The sequence below is a fragment of the Trypanosoma rangeli genome (assembly GCF_003719475.1).
Source record: "Trypanosoma rangeli strain AM80 chromosome Unknown Tra_15.4_contig_00248, whole genome shotgun sequence".
NCBI classification, from domain to species: domain Eukaryota; phylum Euglenozoa; class Kinetoplastea; order Trypanosomatida; family Trypanosomatidae; genus Trypanosoma; species Trypanosoma rangeli.
Window position 1 is genome coordinate 5,021 of NW_021705991.1, and position 23,923 is coordinate 28,943.

Sequence of the window (23,923 nt, forward strand, 5' to 3'; positions counted from 1 at the left end):
TTTATTTTGTTTATTATTGTCCTTTTTTTTGTTTTATTGGTCCTTACTTTTTGTATTTTTCTTTATTTTTTTTTTCTTTTATTTCTTGTTCTTGTTTTTATTATATATATATATATTCTTTTTTTTTTTGTTTTGTCGTAGTACTTATTTTTTTTTTTTTTGTCAGTAGATTCTTATATCTCTTACGTTATGGAATCTAATATGGAGGATGATATGAGTGATTGGGGTTTACTTAGTATTGCAGACATACTAGACGTTAATTCCTTTCGCAAAAACGAAGTTTTAACAAGTACAGTTACTACCCTTGATGATTTTGAAATACCATTGCTTTCATGTGACCCTGCCTATGCAGCACGGTACATTCAGATGCTTATAGAAAACTCCAAGTGCAGCGTGGCGAATCAAAATAGCAATCTTGAGGAGATAGATAAGTCTCGTTCCGTTAAACTCAAACGATCCCTTGCTGCTTCTGAACTTATTCGTGAAAGACTATTGGGAGCAATAGAATCATTTGCCCTGACAGTACAGCAAGAGAACCACAAGCCTAGTTTTTTACAGATTGTGGTTCATCTAGGCTCCATTGTGTGCCCAGCCATTGGTCCCTTTTGTGACGCTCTCATTGAGGGTACAGAAGCTATGGCTTTGAAAAGTATTTCCTCTCCAAAAGAAATTGGCTCATGCGTGGAGGTACTTCAACTCTTTAGGTCTCGGATAAATATGTCCCATTTGACAAAGGAGCAACAAAGAAGACTTTTTTTTGCTGAGTTTTCTTTAGCGTTACGCTCTGAAAGACTTGGTGTTGTTGTGAATTGCCTTTTACAACAACCAACTAAGGATGTAATACAGGGGGAGTATACCCCTCCTCCTTTAGAACATCGTGTAAGTTTTGTAAAGGCAAAAACCGATGGATTTCTAACACGAAGCTGTGAGTTATCTTTTTCCATTCATTCAACTCGGGTGTCCTGTTTCCCAACCGACGAGAGGCTTGTTGTGTGTAGTGGGAATCGGGGATGTGTCTTTGATCAATTGGGGATGATGGGAACCCGATTTAAGCTGAGGGAGGAATTTGAACTTCCAATTGAAAATAATATGAGAATTATTCTGTGCAATGTGAAGGATCTGTTTCTAGCCGTTCGACTGCCGTCTACAATGGGAAATACTTGTTACTCTATTCAAAGGTGCAATCGTGCAACTGGAAAGCTTGTAGCCAAATCTAAAATTTTATTTCTCTTTGACGACTCTTTGGTGGCCTCACGTGATGTTCTTTTCGATATTTACGGCTCCGTACTTAGTTGCCTGGTGTGCAGTGAGTCATCACGGATATCAAATAGTAAATGTCACTTAATCCAAAAAGATCTGGATGCCATATTTTCTGTTGCTCAGCACGAGTTTAATGTGACATCTCAAACTGCTCTAAAACGTGGTCAGGGATTATGGCATGCGGCGAAAAAATGTTACTACTTTACTAAGGGAAATGCGATATCTATCGGCCGAGTCACACTGAAAGAAAACTTTCATCCATTTACCGTGGAAATGTGGGTTTATCCATGCAACGCGTTGGAATATCAAAGTGTTCTTTCGTTGGGAGACAAAAATATGGATGAGGTTTTGATTGAAATTGAGCCTACCCCAGAGGGTGTTTTGTGGCGTGGTGGTTCTAGAACTCCTCATCTTGGCGCTTCATTTGTAACATTTGCAGTTCCTGGGAACCTAGCCTTTTGTCAGCGTTGGTGGCACGTGGCACTTTTATTTAAAGGTAACTCGTGGGAGCTATGGGTTAATGACGCCATTGTCGCCCGCGCACCAGCTCTCGTTTCTCCAGAGGCGTTGATAGATGTTGAGTGTGTTTTGGGAAAAAGCTTTGTGGGATGCTTAGCTGAGGTGCGTATATGGAGCTGTTGCCGCACCCCTGTACAGCTTTCCAGGGACAGCAGGCGTTCTCTCACGACGGTGGAGCCCGCCCTAGCTGGGTACTTCCCACTCGACGAAGGTGAAGGTGACGTGATTGCTGACTATGCTGCAAATGGTTCTCATGCACTCTTGCACTATGGACAAGCGACATGGTTAGCGGTTGATCAGTTTCCTATTGCTCCACTAAATATTGTGCGTTGCATTGATGATTTTGCACCCATTGCCTGGCGAGAGTCTTCAGGGATTCTCTTTTTGTCAAGTTGTCCGGGTTATATTGCGGTTGCTGTGCCAACAGAAGGACCTTCTCTCACTATTTGTGAATACACAACCTACGATCTCAGACTGATATTTCAGGCGAGAGTGGAACTTCCTATTCGTACGCCACTTAAAGGCATGGCATATAATGCGTTGCGGCATTCGTTAGTTTGTTACGCCTCCACGGCGGAGCATCCCAAGCGAGTGTTAATTTGGGAATTGCATCAACAACATTATTTCCCCCTTTTAAAGAAGGACAGGTATGAGAATATATTGGAATGTGAGAGGGATCTATTGACACAGTGTGCAATGTATGCGAAGCGTCTTGTAGGGGCTGAACGCTGCTTGGTGGATCAACTATCATGGTCTGTTCATGTCCCGGGGCTTGTTGTTGACACCACCGACGGATTAATCTCGAGTTTATTGCGAATTATTCATATTGTATTGCTTGAACAAAAGGATGAGGACTACACTAGACAGTTATATGCGTTGCTACATGCAAATTTGCTCTGCCGAGTTGAAAACCAACGATACAGTCTCATAAAAGAAATTGGAGATGTTTTTCCTGATGCACATGCGCTTATAAAGGCGGCACAAGGTTATAGCGGAGAGCCTGATCCAAGAGCCGAATTATTACGACTTTCTTTTCAAGAATCATTTTTTGAATCTGGTCTTCTCTCCATGACGTGCCGTTGTTTGCTCTCTGAAAAAAGTCGTCTTGCTTTTGTGAAGACACAAGCCGGTAGAGGACGAATTACGGAAAAAGAGGACATGCTGTTTCGCTCCCTACTTGATTACTATGGGTCATTACATGCATCGAGTATGCTACTGAACAATACCGACAATGCTCAACTTTTCTGCTCGTCTTTGATGGCTGAGGAGGTGTTTCAGGTGGATCGTTGGCTGGGGGGTAATGGGAAGGCTCTGGAAGCCATACAACGGACGAGTCACTCTCTTGAAGTTTTTCAAGAAATTCTTCTCGCTAAAGCCGTAGAAAAGTATGAAGGGGAATGCTGCACCTTTGTGACGACGTATGCGAAGTTGCTCCTACGAACAAGTGAGAGGGTTATGGAGATATCATCCAAGGCTCTTCGAAAAAAGCCGGAGCTATACCTTGGTAAATTGATCACCTGCATTGAATCTAGCGCAGTGGGGGCGTTATTACCCTCATTCACAGTTGCCCTTCCACTACTGCCTACAGGTATTCAAGCAAGTTGTCTCCCTCCCTTGAAGAGTTGCCGTGAGGCTTTGTTTGCTCTTACCGATGCTCTTTCTTGCAATGAGCAATTACTGTATGAACTCGGTGTGGCGCTGACCTCAGCGCTGTGTCGAATAGGTTGCTCTCTGCTTGTCTCCTCCGATGTGGTGACAACCGATGTGGAGCTGAAGTATTTACATCTGCTGTGGGGCGGTGTTCGCAAGTCAGGGTGTGAGCGAGATGCTATTATTAAAAGCATACAGCAAGGTGTGGGATCTATTTCGAGAGTCGTTGATGAACTACACAAAGATGATCCTGGTGCCTTACTGGTTCTTCGAGATGATCGCTTGATGAAATTGGAACGACTTCTGATGGCAGCATTTTGTGCGCTGCTGATCCCCACAGAGTCTTTGCGCCAAGCAACAAAACAGACGCTAGCACCCATGTTTCGCTATGTTCATAACATGCGGGCTTTGGTGCTTTCAACGCGGCAGGAAAACCGAGAGGCACTGGATGTTTTGGAAGAAAGGGCCAAGTTTTTGGCCCGTTTTGAACCTATCTCTGGGGCTCGAGCCGAGGAGCTGCCTCGCATAAGGTCTGCTACCAGAGATGCGACCCCACAGCGAAAATGGAAGCGTTTTTTTCAGACCTGGAAGGCATTGAGGGTTTTGAAAACCAAACTCCCTCAGCAACGCGAGATAGAGTCGGGTGAACCAGGAGCGGTTATTTTGCAGTTTCTCTGGGATAGAAATGTGGAACGGGAAAGTGTTGACAGTCTTGTTGTGCAACAAACCCAGCGAGCGCATTATCGACTTTCTGGTATGCTACTGCTGCGACAACTAATTGAGGAGGCAAGGGCAAGTGAGACCTTGGCAAGTATTGTTCTTCCTGTTTTGACAAAGGCGTTTACAGGATGGCACTACTCGGATGATGTACAGTGCTGTTCAAAGGGAGATTTTCTTCGGCTCCATGGCGCCTTCTTTCAGTTATTGGAGCTTGTGGTGGCCAACGTCAAAGGTGAGACACATGACATGTGGGCAGATGTGTTTTTGTCGTTATTAATCTCCGAGCTTCGAGTCATCGATTTTCGGAGAGTACGAAGCGATATTGTAACGACACTTCGTTCCTTGTGGAGGTTTGAGAATCGAACTCCCAACGGAATATCACAATTGAATGGTGATATACCAGAAGGTATGCGCAACACGCGACTTTCCGCAAGTGGGGCAGCTCCAACCCTAGTTATAGGCCGTTCTGGTTGTACGATTAAGGGTCTTGGAGGAAGAGGCACGTGCGTGGTTCCTGCTGAATGGTCTTTGGGCCAAAAAAATGCCCCTTACTACTTTGAGGTTCTTATTGTAGACATGTACCCTGGTGGGAGTTGTTGCGTGGGTGTAGGACCATCAGACTACAGTGTTTCACGGTTACCTGGATGGGATAGTGAGTCATGCGCTCTGCAGAGCGAAGAGGGCACGCTGCATGAAAGTAATACACTTGGCCGGCCCATAGGTTGCACGTTTGGCATAGGGGATGTTATGGGGTGTGGATGGAACACAGAAACAAGGGAGATTTATTGGACTAAAAATGGTAAAGATATTGTTGCTTCAGTAGAAGTTACACATCATAGCCTACATCCCTTGATTGGAATATGCGGAAAGGGGCTTATCAAGCTCAATTTTGGGGCAGAGCGCTTTATGTTTGATAAAGTTCCAGGAATTAAGCCAATACCACGTCAGTTAGGCGAAAATGCATGGGACGTTTTCCGTATATTTTCGCTTCGGGCAGCTCTTGCTCTCGTGGAATCGTGCAGTGCTTCACAAACACACAATGCGGACCCCGTAGAAGGATTACGAGGAGTGGTTGAGCAGTGTATTGAATCTAGCTGTACCGAGATGGAACGTGCTCTCTCGCTTCCCATGTCAGAGTCATTTATAATATCTTTGTGTTCCCATTTAACAACCTTGGCAAAGGTGCTCGTGTCTGCGAACGATGATGCGTTGACGCCCTGTGTACAACGTGTGGTGGTGGTCATACAAAGAGTTACACATCATACACTTCAGAGTGCTGTGTTGAGTCCTAAATTGCGTTGCGTGTTGCTGAGAACCTGGTTTGCTTTTACGAACCTGGTACATCCACACAGTATCACAGAGGATGACAAAGTTCCCGGGTTTCTTGATACGCTGTTGGCACTGGGACGGGAGATTGAGTGGGCGGTCTCGCAGTGCCCTGGAATGTCGTCTGAGAGTTGCACATCTATGGAGGCATGGACGGCGCTTGCTTTTATGCAGTATATAAACTGCGACCATCCGCCGCATCGCTGGAGGGATGAGTTGCATACATGGCTTATGCGAAACCTTGAGACACCAAAGGACACGGTAAACACTTCTTTGGCGCTTCGCATTTTATTTGGGGCGCCACGACTGCTGGTGCCTGGAGATCGCGTTGTGGTGCAAAAGTCGAAGCATACAAAAGTCACAGCTGTTTTGGTTGACTATTCACTGGACGACGAAACGTGTGAAATTATTGAGGATGAGGAGAAACGACGAATCATTTCATTGCGTCAGACGGACATCACCATGGGGGACGATGCGGTGACATTTCCTCAAAGCGATAATAAGTTTCACAAAAGGCAAGTCACGCAGGTCCTTTGCCTAGCCCAACGGATCTGGGGTGAGACTGGCGTTGATAATGGTTTGACGGGAACCATCCTTCGATGCAGAGTACTTGCAATTATCTGGCGATGCGTGCAAAAGGGATTTCTTGTGGCGCCAATTGAAGTTCTTCCCATACTGGCAAAATTCTGTGATGGTGGGGAAAACTTTTTGGAGGAGCACCAGGCGTTGGCCCAGGAGCGGTTGGTGATTGAGCATTGCCTCCTTGGGCGGGTGCTGAGCGGGAGCAGCGCTGGCAACGCTGCGGGTGCTGTGGCGGTTGGCGGTGGTGACAGTAGAGAGCTACGAACACGCCTTGCACAGGAGCTATCCATGCGAGGCTACAATCTTGACCTCTGTTTTTTGGCGCTGGACGAGACCAATAATGACGTCCAGCTGGCTCTTCAGTTACTAGGCGATCATCATGGCGACTTTATGTCAACAAGACGGCGTACGACGTCTTCCTCCAGTGAAGATGAAGACATGAGCAGCGGTGATGCTGAGATTGACGCTGCGGAGTATGATCTTCACGTTTTGTTCCCCGCTGAAAGCGATGAGGGAATAGATGAGGAAGTTTCTGTGGATCGTTGCGATCCCTCGTTGAGCGATGGGATCCGCTTTATTAGGGGCTACATCTGCGTTGCGGGCGAGCGGCCGTTGGGGCCAAAATTTACGATTGATATGCAGTTGTATATATTTGACAGTACCGCAACGCAGGTGGTGTTTCATCAAAAGTCTGTCACGGGAGACTGGAGGCTTATGGCGCATATTCAAAACTCCTCCTTTTACTGCGGTTGGATGAGGCTAGGAGGCGATATCTCATCACTGTGCAAGTTTTCTATTCAGTACGTGGACACGCTACGTTGGATACAGTTAACAATAGTGCAGGATGCATCGGTCTTTTCTCTTTACAAGGCTGGCGTGCTTCAGTCCGAAATGAAACTTGCGCAACGCTGCGCACTACTTGAGAATGAACTTTACTTTGGTGGATCCACGGAGAGTGAGGAAACGCATTTCAACGGAGGAATGAAAAATATTCAAATCTTTGGGGCTGCCCTGACGAGGGAGGAAGTGGGTAATTTGGCTTCGTTGAGATCGTGGGGTCTGATTCCGCATCACTCCCTCTCACTTGTGTGTGCAAGTGACACCATCAAAGCGATTTCGAGAGGGACACCGTATACCGCAAGCGTCACCGTAGTGGGGGCTGTGACGTGGTTTGAACAGACCGAGGGAAGTGGAAGCTCCAATGATTTTTGTCAGCACGAGATTGACTTCACCACACAAAATGGCGGGGATGGCATCTTCAGCGTGGATACTGTAAATGAAGCCAGTAGTTTTACTACCCTTTGGAGACGACGGAAGGAACAGCGAAAGGACTATCTTCTGACATCTATTCTCAAACTTGACAAACAACTTGCATGCTATTATGCGGTGGCCATCCTGACGCACGTGATGCGGCTTACACCTAATGTAAAAAAATTACTCACAAAGGAGCAAGCAAGAAACATGGTGCGACTTACCGTGAATTCACTTGACGACGACCTGTTACAGTCACTTTCCGCAACACTACAACATTTGGCAGGCGCTGACGATGGGAATGTTGTAAATTACGCCATCGAGGAGCTTGTTGACATGGTGCAGCGGGAGCAGAAGATGATGGTATTTGAGTCCTCACACCCCTTCAAATCCACATCTGAAACGGCTCATGAGGTTTATGTGCCTGGTCGACGTGCGTATGAACTTTACTTTGATTCACGGTGCTCGTCAAGTAGCGTGCTTGTCACGTTCTACGCTGATCATACCCTTTCGAGTATTATTGCACAAACTCCTGGCTACGCATTACATACGCTCTTGATTCGAGCCCCACGTTTTTTTTTGATGTTCGAATGGATGCCTCTACTCCCCAATGGGGATACAAGGTTGTTGTATTGTATGATGCATTCGTGCCACGATCCGCGGCTCGATTGCTTTACGCCACATTGTCTGCGGTGATTGCGCGGGGGATGTCGCATGTGCAATTCCTGCAAACAGGCGCCTGCCTTGAATCCTTGGCGAATGCCAGCAGAATGAATGTTGGCATTACACGTCGCATAGTATTGTCATGCTTAACAAACATCTTAACGTATGGGGCAGAGCACATTGAACCCATGCCGCATGTGGCTCGCATGCACGACCTTCGACGGATGGCGGAACGCCTTTTCCGGCGAACAATAGCTTCCCAGCACCTTCAAAGTCGCTTTGTTCAGGCCGTGGCCGAATTTTACGTTGCTCTCAAAGATTCAGAGCATTGTTGGCGGGTCATTGGGGATGCACAAGTGAAGATTCGTGATGAAGTATACAACGCCGCAGCCGATACAGAATCTTTTATGCAGAAGAGGCTTGAACAACGCAGCTTGTACCGACGTCGAGAGGGAATGCGTGTGACTGTTGAAAAAGTGCTTCACCCAGAAAGCCTTCGTATAGGAGTTAATCCCAATAAGACAATATTGGCTTGGAGTGAACGTTCAGGAACTTCCGTTGTCGCTGACGTGCCTCTTGGCTCTGGAAGGTGGTATTTTGAGGTGCGTATGATGGCGACAGGGGACGTGTTTATAGGCGTGCTTCCATCTAAGCTCCATGACTGGTCTGATGCACCAACGCCTGATACATTTTTGACGTTTAACGGCAAAACTGGCGCCTTCCATGGAGCGAAAGACACTTCCGTGGCCCCACGCCGTATTTGGAAAGCTAAGGACTACGTTGGAGTTGTCATGGATGGCGCTAAGAAGACGTGCTCCTTCTTTGTTAATGGGTGCGACACAGGTTTTTTCTTTCACTTTGCTGCAAATGAGGCGGAGGCCGTTTGTGCTGCTGGTGCGAACCAGCAAGATGAGCTGGAGATGTCTTATTATCCATTTTTTGTGCTTGAAGAGGAAGAGGGGGTCACAATCAACTTTGGTGGAGCCCATTTTGAGTTTGAGTCTCCACGGGACTGTTTTCCTCTCGACCCAGCGAACCTTTCACTTGGGACACTTATTCCCTACAATCAGCTTCGCGCCTTTCACGATCTTGCTACTTACATCGTCTCTGCCGGTCGCACCACGTTACCAACCTTTTTTCACGAGGAGGCAAACCCGTTTGATGGCTCAACGGAACGATTTGGTCCTCCGCATGTTTCTTTGCATTCTTCTGTGGGTGTACAAATAAATTTACTGCATGTACGAAACGCGGGAACTCGATTCGCAACAGTGCGGGCGAATTGCCGTGTTTCAGGGGGAAAATGGTACTATGAGGTCACGTTGCGTTCTCAGGGACTCGTTCAGATTGGATGGGCTTCATCGGATGACCCACAAACGGGAGGTGTCGGGGACACTCCCAATTCGTGGTCGATCGATCTCTTTCGACGTCTTAAGTGGCATGATGGAAAGAGTGAACCCCTCACTGCTTCACGTCGCTGGGTGGTGGGAGACGTCATTGGTTGTGCATTGGATATTGTGGAGAGAAAAATGATCTTCCTGTACAATGGTAGACTTTTATGTGATAGTAACTTGAACGATAGCACATTTGCGGGGCTACCGACTACGATTGCCTACGAACCTGCAGTCTCGCTTCGAGCTGGGAATGAAGTGTTGTTTAACTTTGGATCCTCCAGTTTCAAGTACAAACCTGAAGGATTTTGTGCGTTAGGTGTTCCGGACTCCTGGAATGAACGGATGGATGCCTTTTACTCGACTCTTCGTCCATCAACAACACTACTGCGGTTACGAGCCTTGCGCGATATTTGGCTTTCTGCTGATGAGTTTACTATACGGGATAAGGTGAAACCCTATTCTATGGTTGTGGAAGCCATACAGCAGTACTGCCAAAGGGAGGGCAAAAGTTTTGCACAGATAACGGAGGAAGTCTGCACGGAGATCTTTCGAGATCTTCCTATCCCCGCTCAGGAAGCATGGAAGACATATATGCTACTGGTTGCCTTTTCTCGGGTTTCACAGACTGTTATCCCGTTTCTGCATCTTGATACCCGACATCCTAATATATCCACAAAACTTTTTTTAGCGTGTCGTGGTCTTCTTTTTGCGTCACTTAGGAATGATATCATAGATGACATTCTTCGTGTGACAAATGTTCGTACCGAACACCTTCGGCTGTCTATTAACAGATTGAAGGCCCGTTCAAACAAGGGTTTATGGATGTCAACCGTCTTTGGGCAAACTTTTTCCTTACTAGCCGGCCAGCATCCACGCGCATTTCGTACAAACAAACGGCTTTGGGGTGTTGTGTTTCTAGGTGAGGGTTCCGAGGACGTTGGTGGCCCATTCCGAGAGCACATTAGTGAGATGTGCCGTGAGCTTATGAGCACCTCCTTGCCGCTGTTTGTTCCAACAGCCAACAATGTGCATGACACAGGTACGTACCGTGATGCCTTTGTGCCTGCTGCATCTGCGGTAGGAGCGGCCGAGTTGGCGGCATTTGTGTTTCTTGGCCAGTTAATGGGTGGGGCTATGCGAAACAATGAACCACTAGGTCTTTTTTTCCCTCCTATTGTCTGGAAGTTTTTATGCTTCTATCCCATTGAGGAATCGGACATCGACGATGTAGATCGCATTTGCTTGCAGTGCATCCGAGAGTTTAGAAGTTTGAAGAGCCGTGTCGGCTCTGGTGACATGTTTGATGATGTATTTGATGCTGAGACCTTTACAACGCGTCTCAGCGACGGGTCAATAAAGGAGTTGATACCGGGCGGAAGTAGCACCCGTGTTACTCTGGAGCGCTGTGAGGACTACGCTGACGCCCTTTCTTCTGCACGACTTGGTGAGTACACGCGGCAGCTTGGGAAGATACGCGATGGGTTACTGAGCGTGATTCCTGAAACTGTGCTTTGCCTGTTGACCCCAAGCGAACTGGAGTTTCGCATTTGCGGTAAACCAGATTACTCTGTGGGAGAGTTGAGAGAGGGTGCTCTGTACGAGGGGCTGACAAGTGATGACAGAAGGGTACAATTTTTGTGGCAAGCCCTGGAAGATGCGACGCCATTGCAACGCCGACTATTCCTGCGGTTTGTTTCCGGGCGGGACAGGCTCCCTGTCAAGCTGCGTGTTCTACCGCTCTCTACCTCAGGCGACGCGGATAGCGCACTGCCCCGTGCAGCCACCTGCTTTTTTGCCCTGGAGCTCCCGGACTACTCGTCAGTGGAGGTGCTGAAGGCCAAGTTGTACTATAGTATCGAAAACTGCGCTGACATCGACACCGACTTTAACCCGCGAGAAGTGGACGAAGGTGAGGCGCCGCAGCTGATGGTGGGCCTGGAAGATACACGTCAGGATGAAGTGGACCCGGCCATGCTAAGTGACTGACACAACGCCACTTCCTTTTTTTTTTTTTTGCTTTTTTTTTTTGCGTTCTTTCTCTTTCTCTCTCCCTTTCTAGTAGGAAATACATACGGCACGTCTCCGTGGTGGTGGTCTCATTTTCCCTGTCTCCTGCGGCGCCAGAACATCTCGTTCCATGTTGTTATCTTAACGTTACATGCTAATAATAATCTTCTTTGTTCTTCTTTCTGATTTAATAGTGTGAAATTCCCTGCAAGGACATAAGTAGCCTGAAATGCGTGCCTTTACACCGCTGCTCTTTCTGCTGATGTTGCTTCTCCCTGTGCGAGAGGTGAGCGGGATGGACCAAATACAGGTTCACTCTGTCGTTCCACCAATTCTGCAAAACTACTGGGAAAGTGGTATGCGTTTTTGGTCCTTTGGCCTCAGCACGGTCGTGACGGATAATTATATCCGTCTTACGGGAAGATCACCCGGTGCCAAGGGGTATTTATGGAATCGGCATGCAAATCACATGGAATCCTTTGAACTCAACGTCACGTTGCAGATGCGCGGGCGTCACGTGGGTGGGCGTGGTGATATGAGTGACAGTGGCATTGGTATCTGGTACACCACTGTGAAAAAGATTACTGGAGACACGGATACGGAGTTCTTTGGCTTTAGCAAACGTTTCTTTGGTGTGGGCGTAATTTTGGGGCATTACGATGATATTTCGCTTGTTCAAAATGACAACAGTTCTGACATGGATCGCCGATCCTTGTTGTCGCGTCGCCAAGGTCACTGTCGGGTGCCTTCGCTGGGCGAGCTTCACATTACCATTACTATCCACTATAATTCAGGCACCATTAGCGTGTTCTACGTGACCCACATGGACGAGGAGCCACGCTTGGAGGATTACAGCCGAGCAGTTTTTTGTACAACGGCTTCCTCGCCTTCCCTTCTTGGCATGTATCATTTTGGTGTCACAGCTGTGAACTCTGCAACAGCTCAGGCTATTCATGAAATTCATAGTGTCATCATGACCCCCTTATCAGATGTAGCTCATCACAAAGAGGAGGAAAAACAGGCTGCTCAGTTCCGCTTGTTTGACGAGGAAGCAAATGCAACGGAGAAGGAACTTTTGGATGGTTGAGAGGAAATGAAGAGGGAAATAGCATACCTGTTTTGCTCTTTGTATACTGTCCATATGTAGCAATTTATGCCGTCATTTTCCGTCTATTCATTTATTTTTTATTCTTCTCTATTTGTTCCTTATTTCCGGGCTTTGAACATGGGTGACAGAATAAGTTGAGGGAAGCATGTTTGGATTGCTCTTGCAGCTGCATTGAAGGGTCTTTATGTGCTGATTCAATTCCCCTGATTGCCGCTTACTCTGTTCTTTCATTCCTCTCACACTCCGGTTCCCGCTTTTTTCTTTGTTTGTTTGTTTGCTGTTGTTGTTGTTTTTGTGGGAGGTCTAACGAGTGGAGCTAAGGAACAATCGACAATGAAAGAAAAGGGCACTGTTGTTCCCTTCTGTGCCTCAGTTGATGCCTACGTAAAAAAAGGGGCAGGCATTGATTTGGTCTTGAAGTCCTTGGCGGGCCTCTCTCGTTTGGTCTCTATCTACAGCAAGGATGAGGAGACACGTCAGAGTTATGCCAGCTTTGGCTCTGCCATCATTAATTGCCGTATGTTGGCTAATCACTTCAGGCACGTCGCCTCTTTAAACTCCGCGATAGTCACATTAAAGCAGAGGAATGGCCGTCCGCTACTCTCTTGGCTGTGCCTCTTTGGTTCCTTTTTCTTTCGCTCCCTGGAACAGGTCTTTGGGGACCTCAACTACTACCAATCGGTTGTGATGCGCCACTGGGACCGCAACAAGCTAAGTCTTGGCTATTGGTTCTTCAAGTCGCTTTCATTGACCTGCGGGTTTTTCTACGAGCTGCTTGGTCTGCGAGCCAACCTAGCGTCCCCGGAATGGCCAAAGAAGAGCGCAGAGGGGCGTAAGAAGATTCTGTGGGATACACTTATTTCGTTGCTCCGGTACTTCTTTGATATGGTGGTGTATTACCAGTGGATGCCGTGGTACAACCCTTACAAGACGGTGCAGTACGCGTCCGCCGCTGCCGCCGGTATGCTTGGAGTCTACGTGGTTTGGAACGACACACAGGCCACACGCCTCGCTGAGGTGAAGAAAGCATCTCTAATGAGCGGCGCGATGAATGGGAAGGGCGCAGTGGAAAACGCAAAATCAAACACTGAGACCCCTGCAGCGTGAGGGTGGGTGATGTGGCTCCGTAAAGACACGAGGCTGTTAGGATGAAAGAAAAAAGGTAGACTGGCGCGGGGTGCAGGTGTCACAGCTGTGGAACGGCTTACCGTAGCACGATGGCTGGAGGAGGAAATGAGACAAATAAAACAAAACAACGGCAACAGCAAAGAAACAGACGAAATAATGAGGAATAGGGGATAAAAACATGAGGTGGGGAACATGAATGGAGAAAGAGGTCCGAATAAAGGTTGAATTTGGTAGTTCATTTTTTTTTTTGAAACTTTCTTTGCAGGGTGCCATCAGCGACTGACCCTACGCCATTGCTCACTCGTGTCACCGTTGCCATTATCGTGTTGTTGCTGTGGAGGATGGGGTGGGGGCTGCGCGGTTTCGTTGATGGGGTCCTGCTATAGTTGGGAACAAACCTTAATGACCTTCTCTTTTAGTTGCCTTCTGGCAACTGAGCAGCACTGAGCAGCAAAGCAAGGCATATGCTGACGGACTGATCGCTGAGTCACGTTGACCTTCAGCACGCTGTAGGGCCACGCACGTTGCGGACCAGTGAAACAGATGAATTGATGAAGCCACTTTATGTGTGTGAGAGGGGGTTATAGTGAAGGATAAGTCACTTATATATATATATATATGTATATATATGTGCACATGCATCGACATATGGGGGATCAATAATAATAATAAAACAGAAAAAGAAACAGAAACAATAGGAACAATGCAGATGCTTGAAGGAGGTAAGCGCATCCACAATCATCTGTGGAGCCAGCGAAGCAAACTATACGACGCGAGAGAGGTGAGACACAAAAGATATAATACACCCTCCTTACAAGACGGAAAAAGAAGGAATAGAAAAATGCCAACACCAACAGTATATATATATATATAGTGGTTCTATTTTGTCTTGTACTGACTGGGCGCCTACCAAGACATCTACTGCTGAGGTTCTCTGCATTAATAGTGACGCCTTTTTTCCTTTTTTCCGCTTTGTTTTTGTTTTTGTTTTTGTTTTCAACTTGTACATGTATTTGTCCCATAGTTTTAGCTTTGCGTTATCGCTTTAATGCAAGCCAACTGATATGGAAAGTTGTGTTCATCCGTTGATAGGCCAGCTGCAGCCCATCTTCAATGAACTTCATTCAAGCACATTTGCTACGCTACCGTCTGTTATATTGAAACTAGAGTACATCATCGGAGACGAAAGCGACATCTTTTTTCAATGCAGCAGCAGCAGCGGCGGGGGCGGGGACTCCAGAGCCTCTTATTCGGGGCTTTCAAATTGGATCAATACACAAATTCAAGGCTTATTTAGTAAGTTTGGGACACAACTTGCCGGGATCTTGTGCACCAAAACCCTCTTGGACGCCGATTACATTGGTAGCAACAGTTTGTCCCAGTTTTTCATGCAGTTGCTGGAGGGGTCTGTCAAGTCCTCCGACGTAGTCGTGGTGGAAAAGGCAGCTGAGGTGTGGGGTCTTTTACTGAACAACAGCGGTAGTTTTGCGGAGGGAATTGCACAAGCCAGGTTGAAATCATGCATCAATGATCTCCAGATAGGGGGAGGTGCGGTAGACAAGGTCGCTGCTACTCTATTCCTATGTCAGCTGTTACAACATACCCCGTCAACGGTGGTGCCTTCGCTTGATGTGGTGCTCGAGAAGATTCGGGCGGCGTTGCTTGACTCATCTGAGCGAGTGCGAGATAAGGCAGCGTGCGTCCTGCAGCATGCATTTTCCGTCATGCACACATCCATGCATCCAGGTGCCATCACAAAATGGCGGGACAATTTTTTGAAGGATTCGATGCGGGGTTTTGAATCCAAAAGAAAGGATCTGCAGCATGGTGCGATTTTGTGTTTTAATGCCGTACTATATTCCATAATGAATGACACCTCTTCCTACGGCACAGCAGTGACGCTTTCTTCTACCGCCGTCTCTCAGTTGCATGAGATCTGGCACTGCATTAATACGAACTTAGACAAACCCAACCTTTCACAGGAAATTCGGCGAGAACTTTTAAACTCCCTCATTCTCCTCGCATCCTACGATGCCGCGACGTTTAGGGAGCATTCCATTCCAGTTATCCTTTCAGCTGCATCAACGGTCTTTCGCACGGCAACGTGTTGTGAGGAGAAGTCGATGATGTTTCTTGCAATTGGGAAGTTGGCAGCCCTATTACGGGATTATGTGCCGCTTTATCTTGAACGTATGATGCCGCACATCCAGGCGGCACTAGCGCCAACATCTAGGGATGGCCGCTGCCTCGAGGCCGTCACATGTTTTGCGACCCTTGCTGAGGTTAGCCCCAAGGCTGTACGACCCTATTTGCGCCAAATTTTGTCTCCACTTTTTTCTGGACCTCCAACTGTGGGGTTTGCGAAGGATATTGCAAGAATATGTGAGGCTTTCCCGGAGTTGCGCTCTACCTGTCTTTCGAAGATGCTGGACGCGACGAAAGAACAGCTGCTAAGTGCTCATCAACGCCTATCCATGGGCACGGGTGAGAGCGATGCTGATGCTGTGCTTTCCTTGCAGTGTTTAAGTGCGCTAAGCAGTCTGGATTTCTCAGGATACTCTACTTTACCCTTCCTCTGTGATGCCGTTATTCGTTATGTTTCATTTCCTCACGAGGAGTTACGTCGGGCGGCGATAAATCTTTGCTTTAAGCTTGTTCTCTCTGGGTGCGCAGGTTCTCAGTTGCCCTGTGAACGGACGCCAGAGGGAGTTGTGCTTCACCACGGTCGTGACCACTCAAAGCTTGTTAACACTGTGATAAGTACACTTGTGAATGCGGCTGTTTCCGATCCCGAGAGTGATATTCGTCTGCATACGTTGGAGAGCTTCACCGAGGAGTACGATCATACCTTGTCTCCCCAGCACGTTGTTAGCTCGTTATTTCCGGCCCTATACGATAAGCATCAAAACCGATTAGTGGTGGTTCGGTTACTGGGTCGTGTGTCACGTCGGAATCCGGCACACGTCTGCCCTATGTTAAGGAAAATAATGGTGCAATGCTTGACGGAGATACAATTTTTTGAGCACGCAAAGAAGCAAGAACAGGCATTCTCCCTGTTGGGGGCCATCGTGGAGTCTACACCTGGTTTCTGCAAACCATATGTACCCTCCTTGCTTAACAGCTGCGTTAAACGTCTACGGGAGCCTTCGCAGAAGGACTCAGTGGTAACAGCACTTTTATCGTGTATTGGAAAGCTCGTACGGTATGCGGAGGGCGATGATGTTCGGGTTGCTGCCGAAATACGTCCCATTGTCGTTCAACATATTTTGGACTCCTCCCATTTACCAAAGAAACGGGAAGTTTTACGAGCTCTTGGCGACATTATTCGTACGACAAGAGACGTGAATATCTTTGAAGCCCATCCCGAACTTCTCTCCGTCTTGCTTCAAGCGTTGCATGGTGGATTCAAGGAGACTTGGCCTGTTAGAAATGATGTGCTACAGCTTATGGGAGTTATTGGTGCTGTTGATCCCATTCGAGTAAAAGAAATTCTTCGGGATTCACGCGTTAATGAGAGTGACACGGAGGCGATGCCCGCGTTTGGGTTGGGGAGCGAAGATTCCATTGCTCAGACTGTCGTGCGCAGCGTCCTGCAGATTCTTTCGCTGCCTTCATTAACGGAAGAACAAAGTGTGGGCGCAGTGAATGTGGTTGTGAAGGTGATTTCACTGAGGGAGGAATCTTCCAGTGTTCTCGTCCCTTATCACGCGGAGATCCTCTCATCGATTTTGAAGCAAGCCCAAATGCAGGTACGTAAGCGGGAAGAGATTTTAATTTCTCTTACCTCGTTTGTTTCACATATTAAAGGCCACATTCGCCCACACCTGGATGAACTCACCTCAGCTGTAGCCTCATTTATTTCGTCTTCTGACATTCCTGTTCTCAATCAGACGCTTGTTCTTGTAAAGCAGCTCCGGCGTTCTTTTCGTGAAGAATTTCGGCCGTACTTGTCTTCGTTACTCATTCCAATTCTCAATGTGGTGGAGGAGAGCCCGCATGTAACCGGTGAAAGGGTGTTTGGATTCTTTTCAGAGATGGGATCACTTCTAGAGGATGAACTGCACAATGTTTTGCCTGTGGTGTGTGATGTGATTGTAAACGCTTCATTTTCAACGGCATGTCGCGTAGCAGCAGTGGATGCACTTAAAAGTTTTGCCCAACAACTCTCCAGTCTTCGTTTTCATGCGTCACGCTGTGTTCATTGCCTTTGTGGAGCTCTGAAAGAGCCGGGGCATATGAAGGCGACCACGGAAAATTCCCTGGGAAATGCTGCCCTAACAGCCCTGCTTTCCATTGCGCAGAGACTGGGAAGGGCGTTTGAAAAATTTACACCCATAGTTTTTCCTGTCGTTGCAGGGTATTATGGGGGGATGAGTGTAAACTACAAGCGTTTCTGCAGCGTTTTGCGGGATAACATTAACACAAGAAAACACCCAGAGATGCAACTGTGTCAAGAAGAAATCAATGGGGAGAATGCCACTGTTGCCTCACGTTCGGGTCCCAGCATAGCCAAATTGCCCAGAGAACGGCCGGCGGATCCCTTTGAGACTTTGCGGCATGTACTGCGAAACTGGGTTCGTTCCAATGACGAGGATTGGAATCACTGGCTCACGCAGCTTGCAGTGATTCTTTTACGCTCAAGTCCATCACCGTCCCATGGATCTGCTCTCGCGCTGGCCGAGTTACACGATCCTTTTGCACGTCAAATGTTATACTCTGCCTTTGCTACTTGCTATAATGAAATGAATGGAAGCACCCGGCAAGAGGTGGTTTCGCTACTGAGTGAGGTGCTGCATGGACCACGGGTGCCCTCCGAGGTTTTGCAGGAGTTACTCAACCTGTCTGAATACATGGAGCGTCTTGAGATTCGTCAGAACGCACACAGCAATGGGCATGGAAGTAATTACCCGGATTTTAGACTCTTCGACCTTCCCACGTTAATGGAGAGTAGTGAACGGTGCAACTTGTACTCTAAAGCGCTCCACTATGTTGAAATTGAGTTTTTTGAGACCATTCGAGAGTATGAGCGAAGCGTTTTTCGAGGGATTCCACGTCCACTACCTTCTGGAGTTTGGCAAAATTTACTGCAGCTTTGTGAAAAGAGCATTTATCTTTGTAACCTGCTTGGACAGAGAGAAAGTGCGAATGCGGTGTTAAAATTCATTCAACAGAACTACTCAATGCTTACAGGGCAGGAGGTTACTGAGCTTTCGCAAATGATGGATGCAACACTCTTCGATAAACTACAATGGTGGTCCCAAAGCTATCGAGCCTATGAACAACGTCTACGACAGGAGCCAAATACACTTTCCAATATAGTTGGGTTAATGAAGGCGCTAGACGCCCTGGGAAGTTATGAGAAGGTACTTAACTTGTGGAAGCAGTATTCCGTGCAGGTAAATAAAAAAGACGTTGCGGAGTTGGCTCCCATGGGGGCCCACGCTGCATGGCTCATGCGACGCTGGGATGATATGGAGCATATTACTGGATTTATGAGTGACGCTGGTTACATTGGCACCACAGCCATATTTTACAAGGCTGTGCTTGCGACAAGGAAAAGACAATTCCGTGAGTCAGATCGACTCATCAAGTTGTGTCGCCGACGATTAGACTCCAATTTGTCTGCGCTTGTGGCGGAGAGTTACGACCGAGCTTATGAGCTTTTTGTTGGCATTCAACAGCTTAGTGAGTTGGAAGAGCTTGCCGTGGCAGCGCGTGATATGCGAAGCGTGCATCGTTGGCAGGAACTTTGGGAGAGGCGACTGGGATCGAATGGCGTACGAAGGATGGCCAGGCACTTTGGCCAATCACACTCTCGTGGTGCATCCCGCGCAGGAATTGGACATGTGGCTCCGCTTTGTTAGTCTTAGCCGTGCCAACGGCCGAGAGCAGGTTTCCAAAAACATTCTGCATGAATTGCTTGGGAACCAGTCCATTGAGTCGGCGGTCGCGAATCAGATGCTTCAGCCTGCGATAGCCCTAGGTGCCTTTCAGCACCTGTACGAAACCAACCGGAAAGATAAGGCGATAGAGATGTTGGAGCAGTATTTGGAAAAGGTGGAACAGGTGGAGATTCAGCCCGCCAATCACGCGCAAGAAGAGTTGGCAGTTTGTCACGCCAAGTTGGCGGAATGGTTAACACATCGAAAAAAGCCACACAATTTTACCAAAACATTAAGAAGCGCTTTGCAGCACTTGCACCGCGCCACCGATTTGGATAATAAAAACGGATCCATTTGGCATACATGGGCCCGTCTGCATCATGAGGCAGCAACTAAAAATATCTCTGGTAACCTCTCTCCAAATGCTGAGGAGCACATTTTTCGGGCTATTGATGGGTATCTCCGAAGTGTTTGCCTTTCAAAGGAGTTGGAGGATACGCTTGGGTTTCTGTCGCTTTGGTTTATGCATGCATCACTGCCATCGATTCAAGGGAACGCATCTATTAAGGGAGGGATTCACCAAGTAAGTCCAACAGTGTGGCTAAAGGTCATTCCACAAATTATTGCTCGCATTTATTCTCGTGATGCAGTTATTGCGGAATATGCCTATCATCTTATGGTCATCATTGCGAAATCGCATCCGCAAGCTATTCTTTATAGCTTGAATGTTGCGAACACGAGCTACCAAGGGAAGGGATCATCCGAGAATGTGGAACGACAAAAGGGGACGCAGCGTGTGCTTGCACGAATTGCAGAATTTCATCATAATGGAAAAGCCATGGTTAATGATGCTGCTCTGGCTTGTCGTGAATTGGTAAGGTGTGCTGTCCTGTGGCCGGAGCTATGGCTTGACGAATTGGAACGGGTGTGGTTTAGATGGGGAAGTGAGAAAAACGTTTATAATGTTTTATTGGCATTAAAGCCTTTATTAGAGCAACTAAAAACACCTGAAACAATGGCGGAATCACATTTTGCCATGGAATGTGGTCAACTTCTGACGGAGGCCTTTGGTTACGTAGAGAAGGCTGCTTCATTGGGCCGTGAAGGCTATATGGAAGAGGCATGGAACCGGTTTAGGACCCTGCTAAAAAGGGTGGATGAACAGATCAATGGAATGTCATCGTTAGCTTTGCAGTTGGTGAGTCCACGCCTCTTGCAGAATGGGAAGAACTTGTCCCTGGTTGTTCCAGGACAATATAGGGAGAATGACAACTATCCACGCATTGCTTCTTTTCGAAGTACTTTGAAAGTAATGAACTCGAAACAGCGCCCACGGCGCATATTTATTAACGGTTCCGACGGAAATCTCTACAAGTTCTTGTTGAAGGGTCATGAAGACCTCCGGCTAGACGAACGGGTAATGCAGTTACTAGGATTTGCAAACACCATTTTGAAAAAACACTTGGTAACTAAACGTCGAGGATGTCTTATTCAAACCTATTCTGTAACCCCACTTAGTGACAACGCTGGACTTGTCGGTTGGGTGGATCACTGTGACACACTCCACCAGATCATTAAGGAGTACCGCATCAATCCCGACTACATCAGTATCGAACTCAACCTAATGCGAAACATGTCAGATGAACTACATCATCTCACTCTTATTCAACATGTCGAACCATTTGAATTGGCATTGGAAAGGACCGAAGGTGCCGACCTTGTCCGTTCGCTCTGGATGAAGGCTCCCAGCGCGGAGACATGGCTTGAGAGGCGAACAACCTACGTCAGTTCTCTTGCTACCATGTCTATGGTTGGTCACATTTTGGGTCTTGGTGATCGCCACCCGTCGAATTTGATGATACACGCGTTTAGTGGAAGAGTGGTGCACATCGATTTTGGAGACTGTTTCGAGGTTGCACAGCAACGTAGCAATTACCCAGAGAAGGTGCCATTTCGCCTTACGCGTATGCTTGTTAAGGCAATGGAGATGGGGGGCATAGAAGGCCTTTTTCGGCATGGGTGCATTATGGTGATGGGCGTTCTGCGGGAAGAGGGTAGTAGCCTACTGGCCCTATTAGAGGCGTTTGTTCACGATCCTCTAGTATCTTGGTGGCGTGATGAGCAAGGGAACGACGGATACAGAAACGCACAGGATAGTGTGACCCAGTCCACCTCGCTGACAGGATCACTGCGTGCCATTCATGGAGAATATAATGTGGGGAGTGTACACGGAACCCAACGATCTTTGCACCGTCGGGGAGCAATCTCGCGTGCAGGCTGCCAGGAAAAAGAGACTACACTGCAGCAGACTCGAAAGGCGCAATGTGTCGTGAACCGCATCAAAGAGAAACTTGAGGGACTTGACTTCTTTCAGGATAGGCAGAACTGTGGTGATGATGGCCTCACTGTGGACGAGCAGGTTTCGAGACTGATTGAGCAGGCCACGTCCAACGAAAATTTGTGCGTTCATTTTTCAGGTTGGTGTCCATTTTGGTAAGGCGGAGACCATGCAGCTACACCAGGGGGAAGAGGCCGAACGGGCAACAGTTAAGATACACAGGGACAGGAGGTGGGAGAGCGGGAAGGGCGGGGTATGCGAAGGCACGCCCCCTCACACCCAAGGCAGGTAAGAAGGAGAAGAGAACATAAATGAACCCAATGAAAGGAACATCAGGAGTAGAATAACGCCACAAAATAATGAGGAACCTATATGGTGAAGAGAGGAAACGAAATTCGCTTCCATAGTGTGGGAAGAAATGGGATGAGACTGTTTTGAGAGTCCTCCCAACCACTTTGTTTTTGTTTGTCGCAGTGTGAGCTATTTTCTTTTTCTTTTTCTTTTTTAAAGTTGATCATGCCGCATCATCTGGAGCATTATGTTTTGTGACTGTCACTTTATCTTAAACATTCTTTTCACGTCCCATAATATACCCAAATGTAACTTCTTTTTTTTAAATGAACCAGCGCTAAGACATAGTCACTGGACAAGAACACACACCATGGCTGACGAAACACAGGTTGCGAAGCAGGTGGAGGAGCCCACCGTCACCCAGCAAGTAGACGTGGAGCCTGAAAACCTCAAGGATGCCATCCGCATTGTCGTTCGCAAGTCAAGGGAGGTCAACGGTCTGGTGCGCGGCCTTTCAGAGGTTGCTCGCGCCCTGGACCGCCGTACTGCCTACATGTGTCTTCTTGCCGCAGACTGTGAGGACGAGGAATACAAGAAGCTCATCAAGGGCCTTGCCACCAAGGCTAACATTGACTTCGTGGAGGTGGAGTCACGTGAGGAGCTTGCAGAATGGGCAGGGCTTCAGAAGCAGAAAAGCGATGGCAGCGTTAAGACATTCAAGTGCTCGTGTGTCGCCATTCGCGACTTTGGGGAGCGCACAAGGGCCCTCAAAATGCTGTTAGATCAGCTAGCAGCATAGATGCACTGAAGTTTGTTTTGGTGCTACGGAGAAAGAGATGCAACCAAAACCATGAGTCTTGCTTTTCTTTTCCTTAAAGTAAAAAAAAAAAAAAAAACAGCGCAAACACTTTTTTATTATTTGGTCTTTATTATGCCTAATCATTGCTTCACAAATAGAGTGCATTTTTTATTCATGCTACTGCAGGAACCACGTTGAGACTACAAAGAAAAAACAACAACAACTCTTCATCTGTGTTTTTGCTCCTTTTCCCTTTATGCTACGACCACAAAGTAGGAAGGTATCACTATGCACGCTCTTTAACAACGCAGTGAAACACAAGGATGCTAGAAATGTCTTGCATACAATTTACTAACGAATCCTTGATGCCAATGACAGTCACATTACCGCCCACATTATCATCAATACGAAAAATAAACAGAAAAAAAAAGGCTCTATTGCACGTGAACACCGAAACCGATACGAACATAACAAACATTTTGCTTTCTCAATATAGTAAACACAATGCCTGTTTACGGGCAACATAACGAGGAAACGCACTGTAAATTCCATTGACTTTGCCTCCTTTCACTGCTATTACTCCTATTGCGTTTACCTGTCGTGTACAGCCTCCGTGGAGTTCGCTGTTGTGCCCCGTTGATGTCTGCTATTTTTCTCCTTTGTTTGCTATTTTTGTTTTGCTTCGTGTGGGGGCGAAAACACATAAACCGACGAGAAAGACTGCTCAAGCGAATACAGACAAAGGTATAAATAAAAAAGGAATGGAGGCGGCTCCTGATGCGTGTCCCACGGCGGACGAACGGCAACGAAACGTTTTGCCCCCAGCAGAGGAGGAGGCTCCTGCATTCTGGTCGATGGATAATATGAAGGTTGCACAGGTGCAGGCGGTGGGCGGGACAATGAACGGGCTCTCGATTGGCTTCGTTGCAGTGTATGCCTATATGTATTTGATGACTACTGACTGCTCGATGTACGAGTCGCAGACGGCCTGTGACACTGTGTTGAACG

The 23,923-nt window shown here is 47.4% G+C and overlaps 7 protein-coding genes and 1 pseudogene across 7 annotated transcripts, besides 7 other annotated features; 7 read left to right on the forward strand and 1 right to left on the reverse strand.

Moving 5' to 3' along the window:
• Positions 1-161: a microsatellite.
• Positions 162-189: 28 nt separating this feature from the next.
• Positions 190-8,004, forward strand: TraAM80_06624 (putative ubiquitin-protein ligase; the record flags this gene model as incomplete). The annotated part of the gene is made up of 1 exon (XM_029383459.1): positions 190-8,004. The coding sequence occupies one exon, from the start codon at positions 190-192 to the stop codon at positions 8,002-8,004; it is 7,815 nt and encodes a 2,604-aa protein (XP_029236709.1).
• Positions 8,005-8,015: 11 nt separating this feature from the next.
• On the forward strand, positions 8,016-11,348 carry TraAM80_06625 (putative ubiquitin-protein ligase; the record flags this gene model as incomplete). The annotated part of the gene is made up of 1 exon (XM_029383460.1): positions 8,016-11,348. One exon carries the CDS (start codon positions 8,016-8,018, stop codon positions 11,346-11,348), a length of 3,333 nt encoding a protein of 1,110 aa, XP_029236710.1.
• Positions 11,349-11,363: 15 nt separating this feature from the next.
• Positions 11,364-11,390: a microsatellite.
• Positions 11,391-11,419: a microsatellite.
• A 179-nt stretch (positions 11,420-11,598) lies between these two features.
• TraAM80_06626 (legume-like lectin) lies at positions 11,599-12,456 on the forward strand (the record flags this gene model as incomplete). Its single annotated transcript, XM_029383461.1, has 1 exon — positions 11,599-12,456. The coding sequence occupies one exon, from the start codon at positions 11,599-11,601 to the stop codon at positions 12,454-12,456; it is 858 nt and encodes a 285-aa protein (XP_029236711.1).
• A 275-nt stretch (positions 12,457-12,731) lies between these two features.
• Positions 12,732-12,773: a microsatellite.
• A 37-nt stretch (positions 12,774-12,810) lies between these two features.
• Positions 12,811-13,584, forward strand: TraAM80_06627 (uncharacterized protein; the record flags this gene model as incomplete). Its single annotated transcript, XM_029383462.1, has 1 exon — positions 12,811-13,584. The coding sequence occupies one exon, from the start codon at positions 12,811-12,813 to the stop codon at positions 13,582-13,584; it is 774 nt and encodes a 257-aa protein (XP_029236712.1).
• Positions 13,585-13,622: 38 nt separating this feature from the next.
• On the reverse strand, positions 13,623-13,894 carry TraAM80_06628 (hypothetical protein; annotated as a pseudogene).
• Positions 13,895-14,208: 314 nt separating this feature from the next.
• Positions 14,209-14,235: a microsatellite.
• A 341-nt stretch (positions 14,236-14,576) lies between these two features.
• Positions 14,577-14,602: a microsatellite.
• A 67-nt stretch (positions 14,603-14,669) lies between these two features.
• On the forward strand, positions 14,670-19,469 carry TraAM80_06629 (putative target of rapamycin (TOR) kinase 1; the record flags this gene model as incomplete). Its single annotated transcript, XM_029383463.1, has 1 exon — positions 14,670-19,469. One exon carries the CDS (start codon positions 14,670-14,672, stop codon positions 19,467-19,469), a length of 4,800 nt encoding a protein of 1,599 aa, XP_029236713.1.
• A 94-nt stretch (positions 19,470-19,563) lies between these two features.
• On the forward strand, positions 19,564-21,984 carry TraAM80_06630 (putative target of rapamycin (TOR) kinase 1; the record flags this gene model as incomplete). The annotated part of the gene is made up of 1 exon (XM_029383464.1): positions 19,564-21,984. The coding sequence occupies one exon, from the start codon at positions 19,564-19,566 to the stop codon at positions 21,982-21,984; it is 2,421 nt and encodes an 806-aa protein (XP_029236714.1).
• A 502-nt stretch (positions 21,985-22,486) lies between these two features.
• Positions 22,487-22,915, forward strand: TraAM80_06631 (40S ribosomal protein S12; the record flags this gene model as incomplete). Its single annotated transcript, XM_029383465.1, has 1 exon — positions 22,487-22,915. The coding sequence occupies one exon, from the start codon at positions 22,487-22,489 to the stop codon at positions 22,913-22,915; it is 429 nt and encodes a 142-aa protein (XP_029236715.1).
• Positions 22,916-22,995: 80 nt separating this feature from the next.
• Positions 22,996-23,012: a microsatellite.
• The last annotated feature ends 911 nt before the right edge of the window (positions 23,013-23,923 follow it).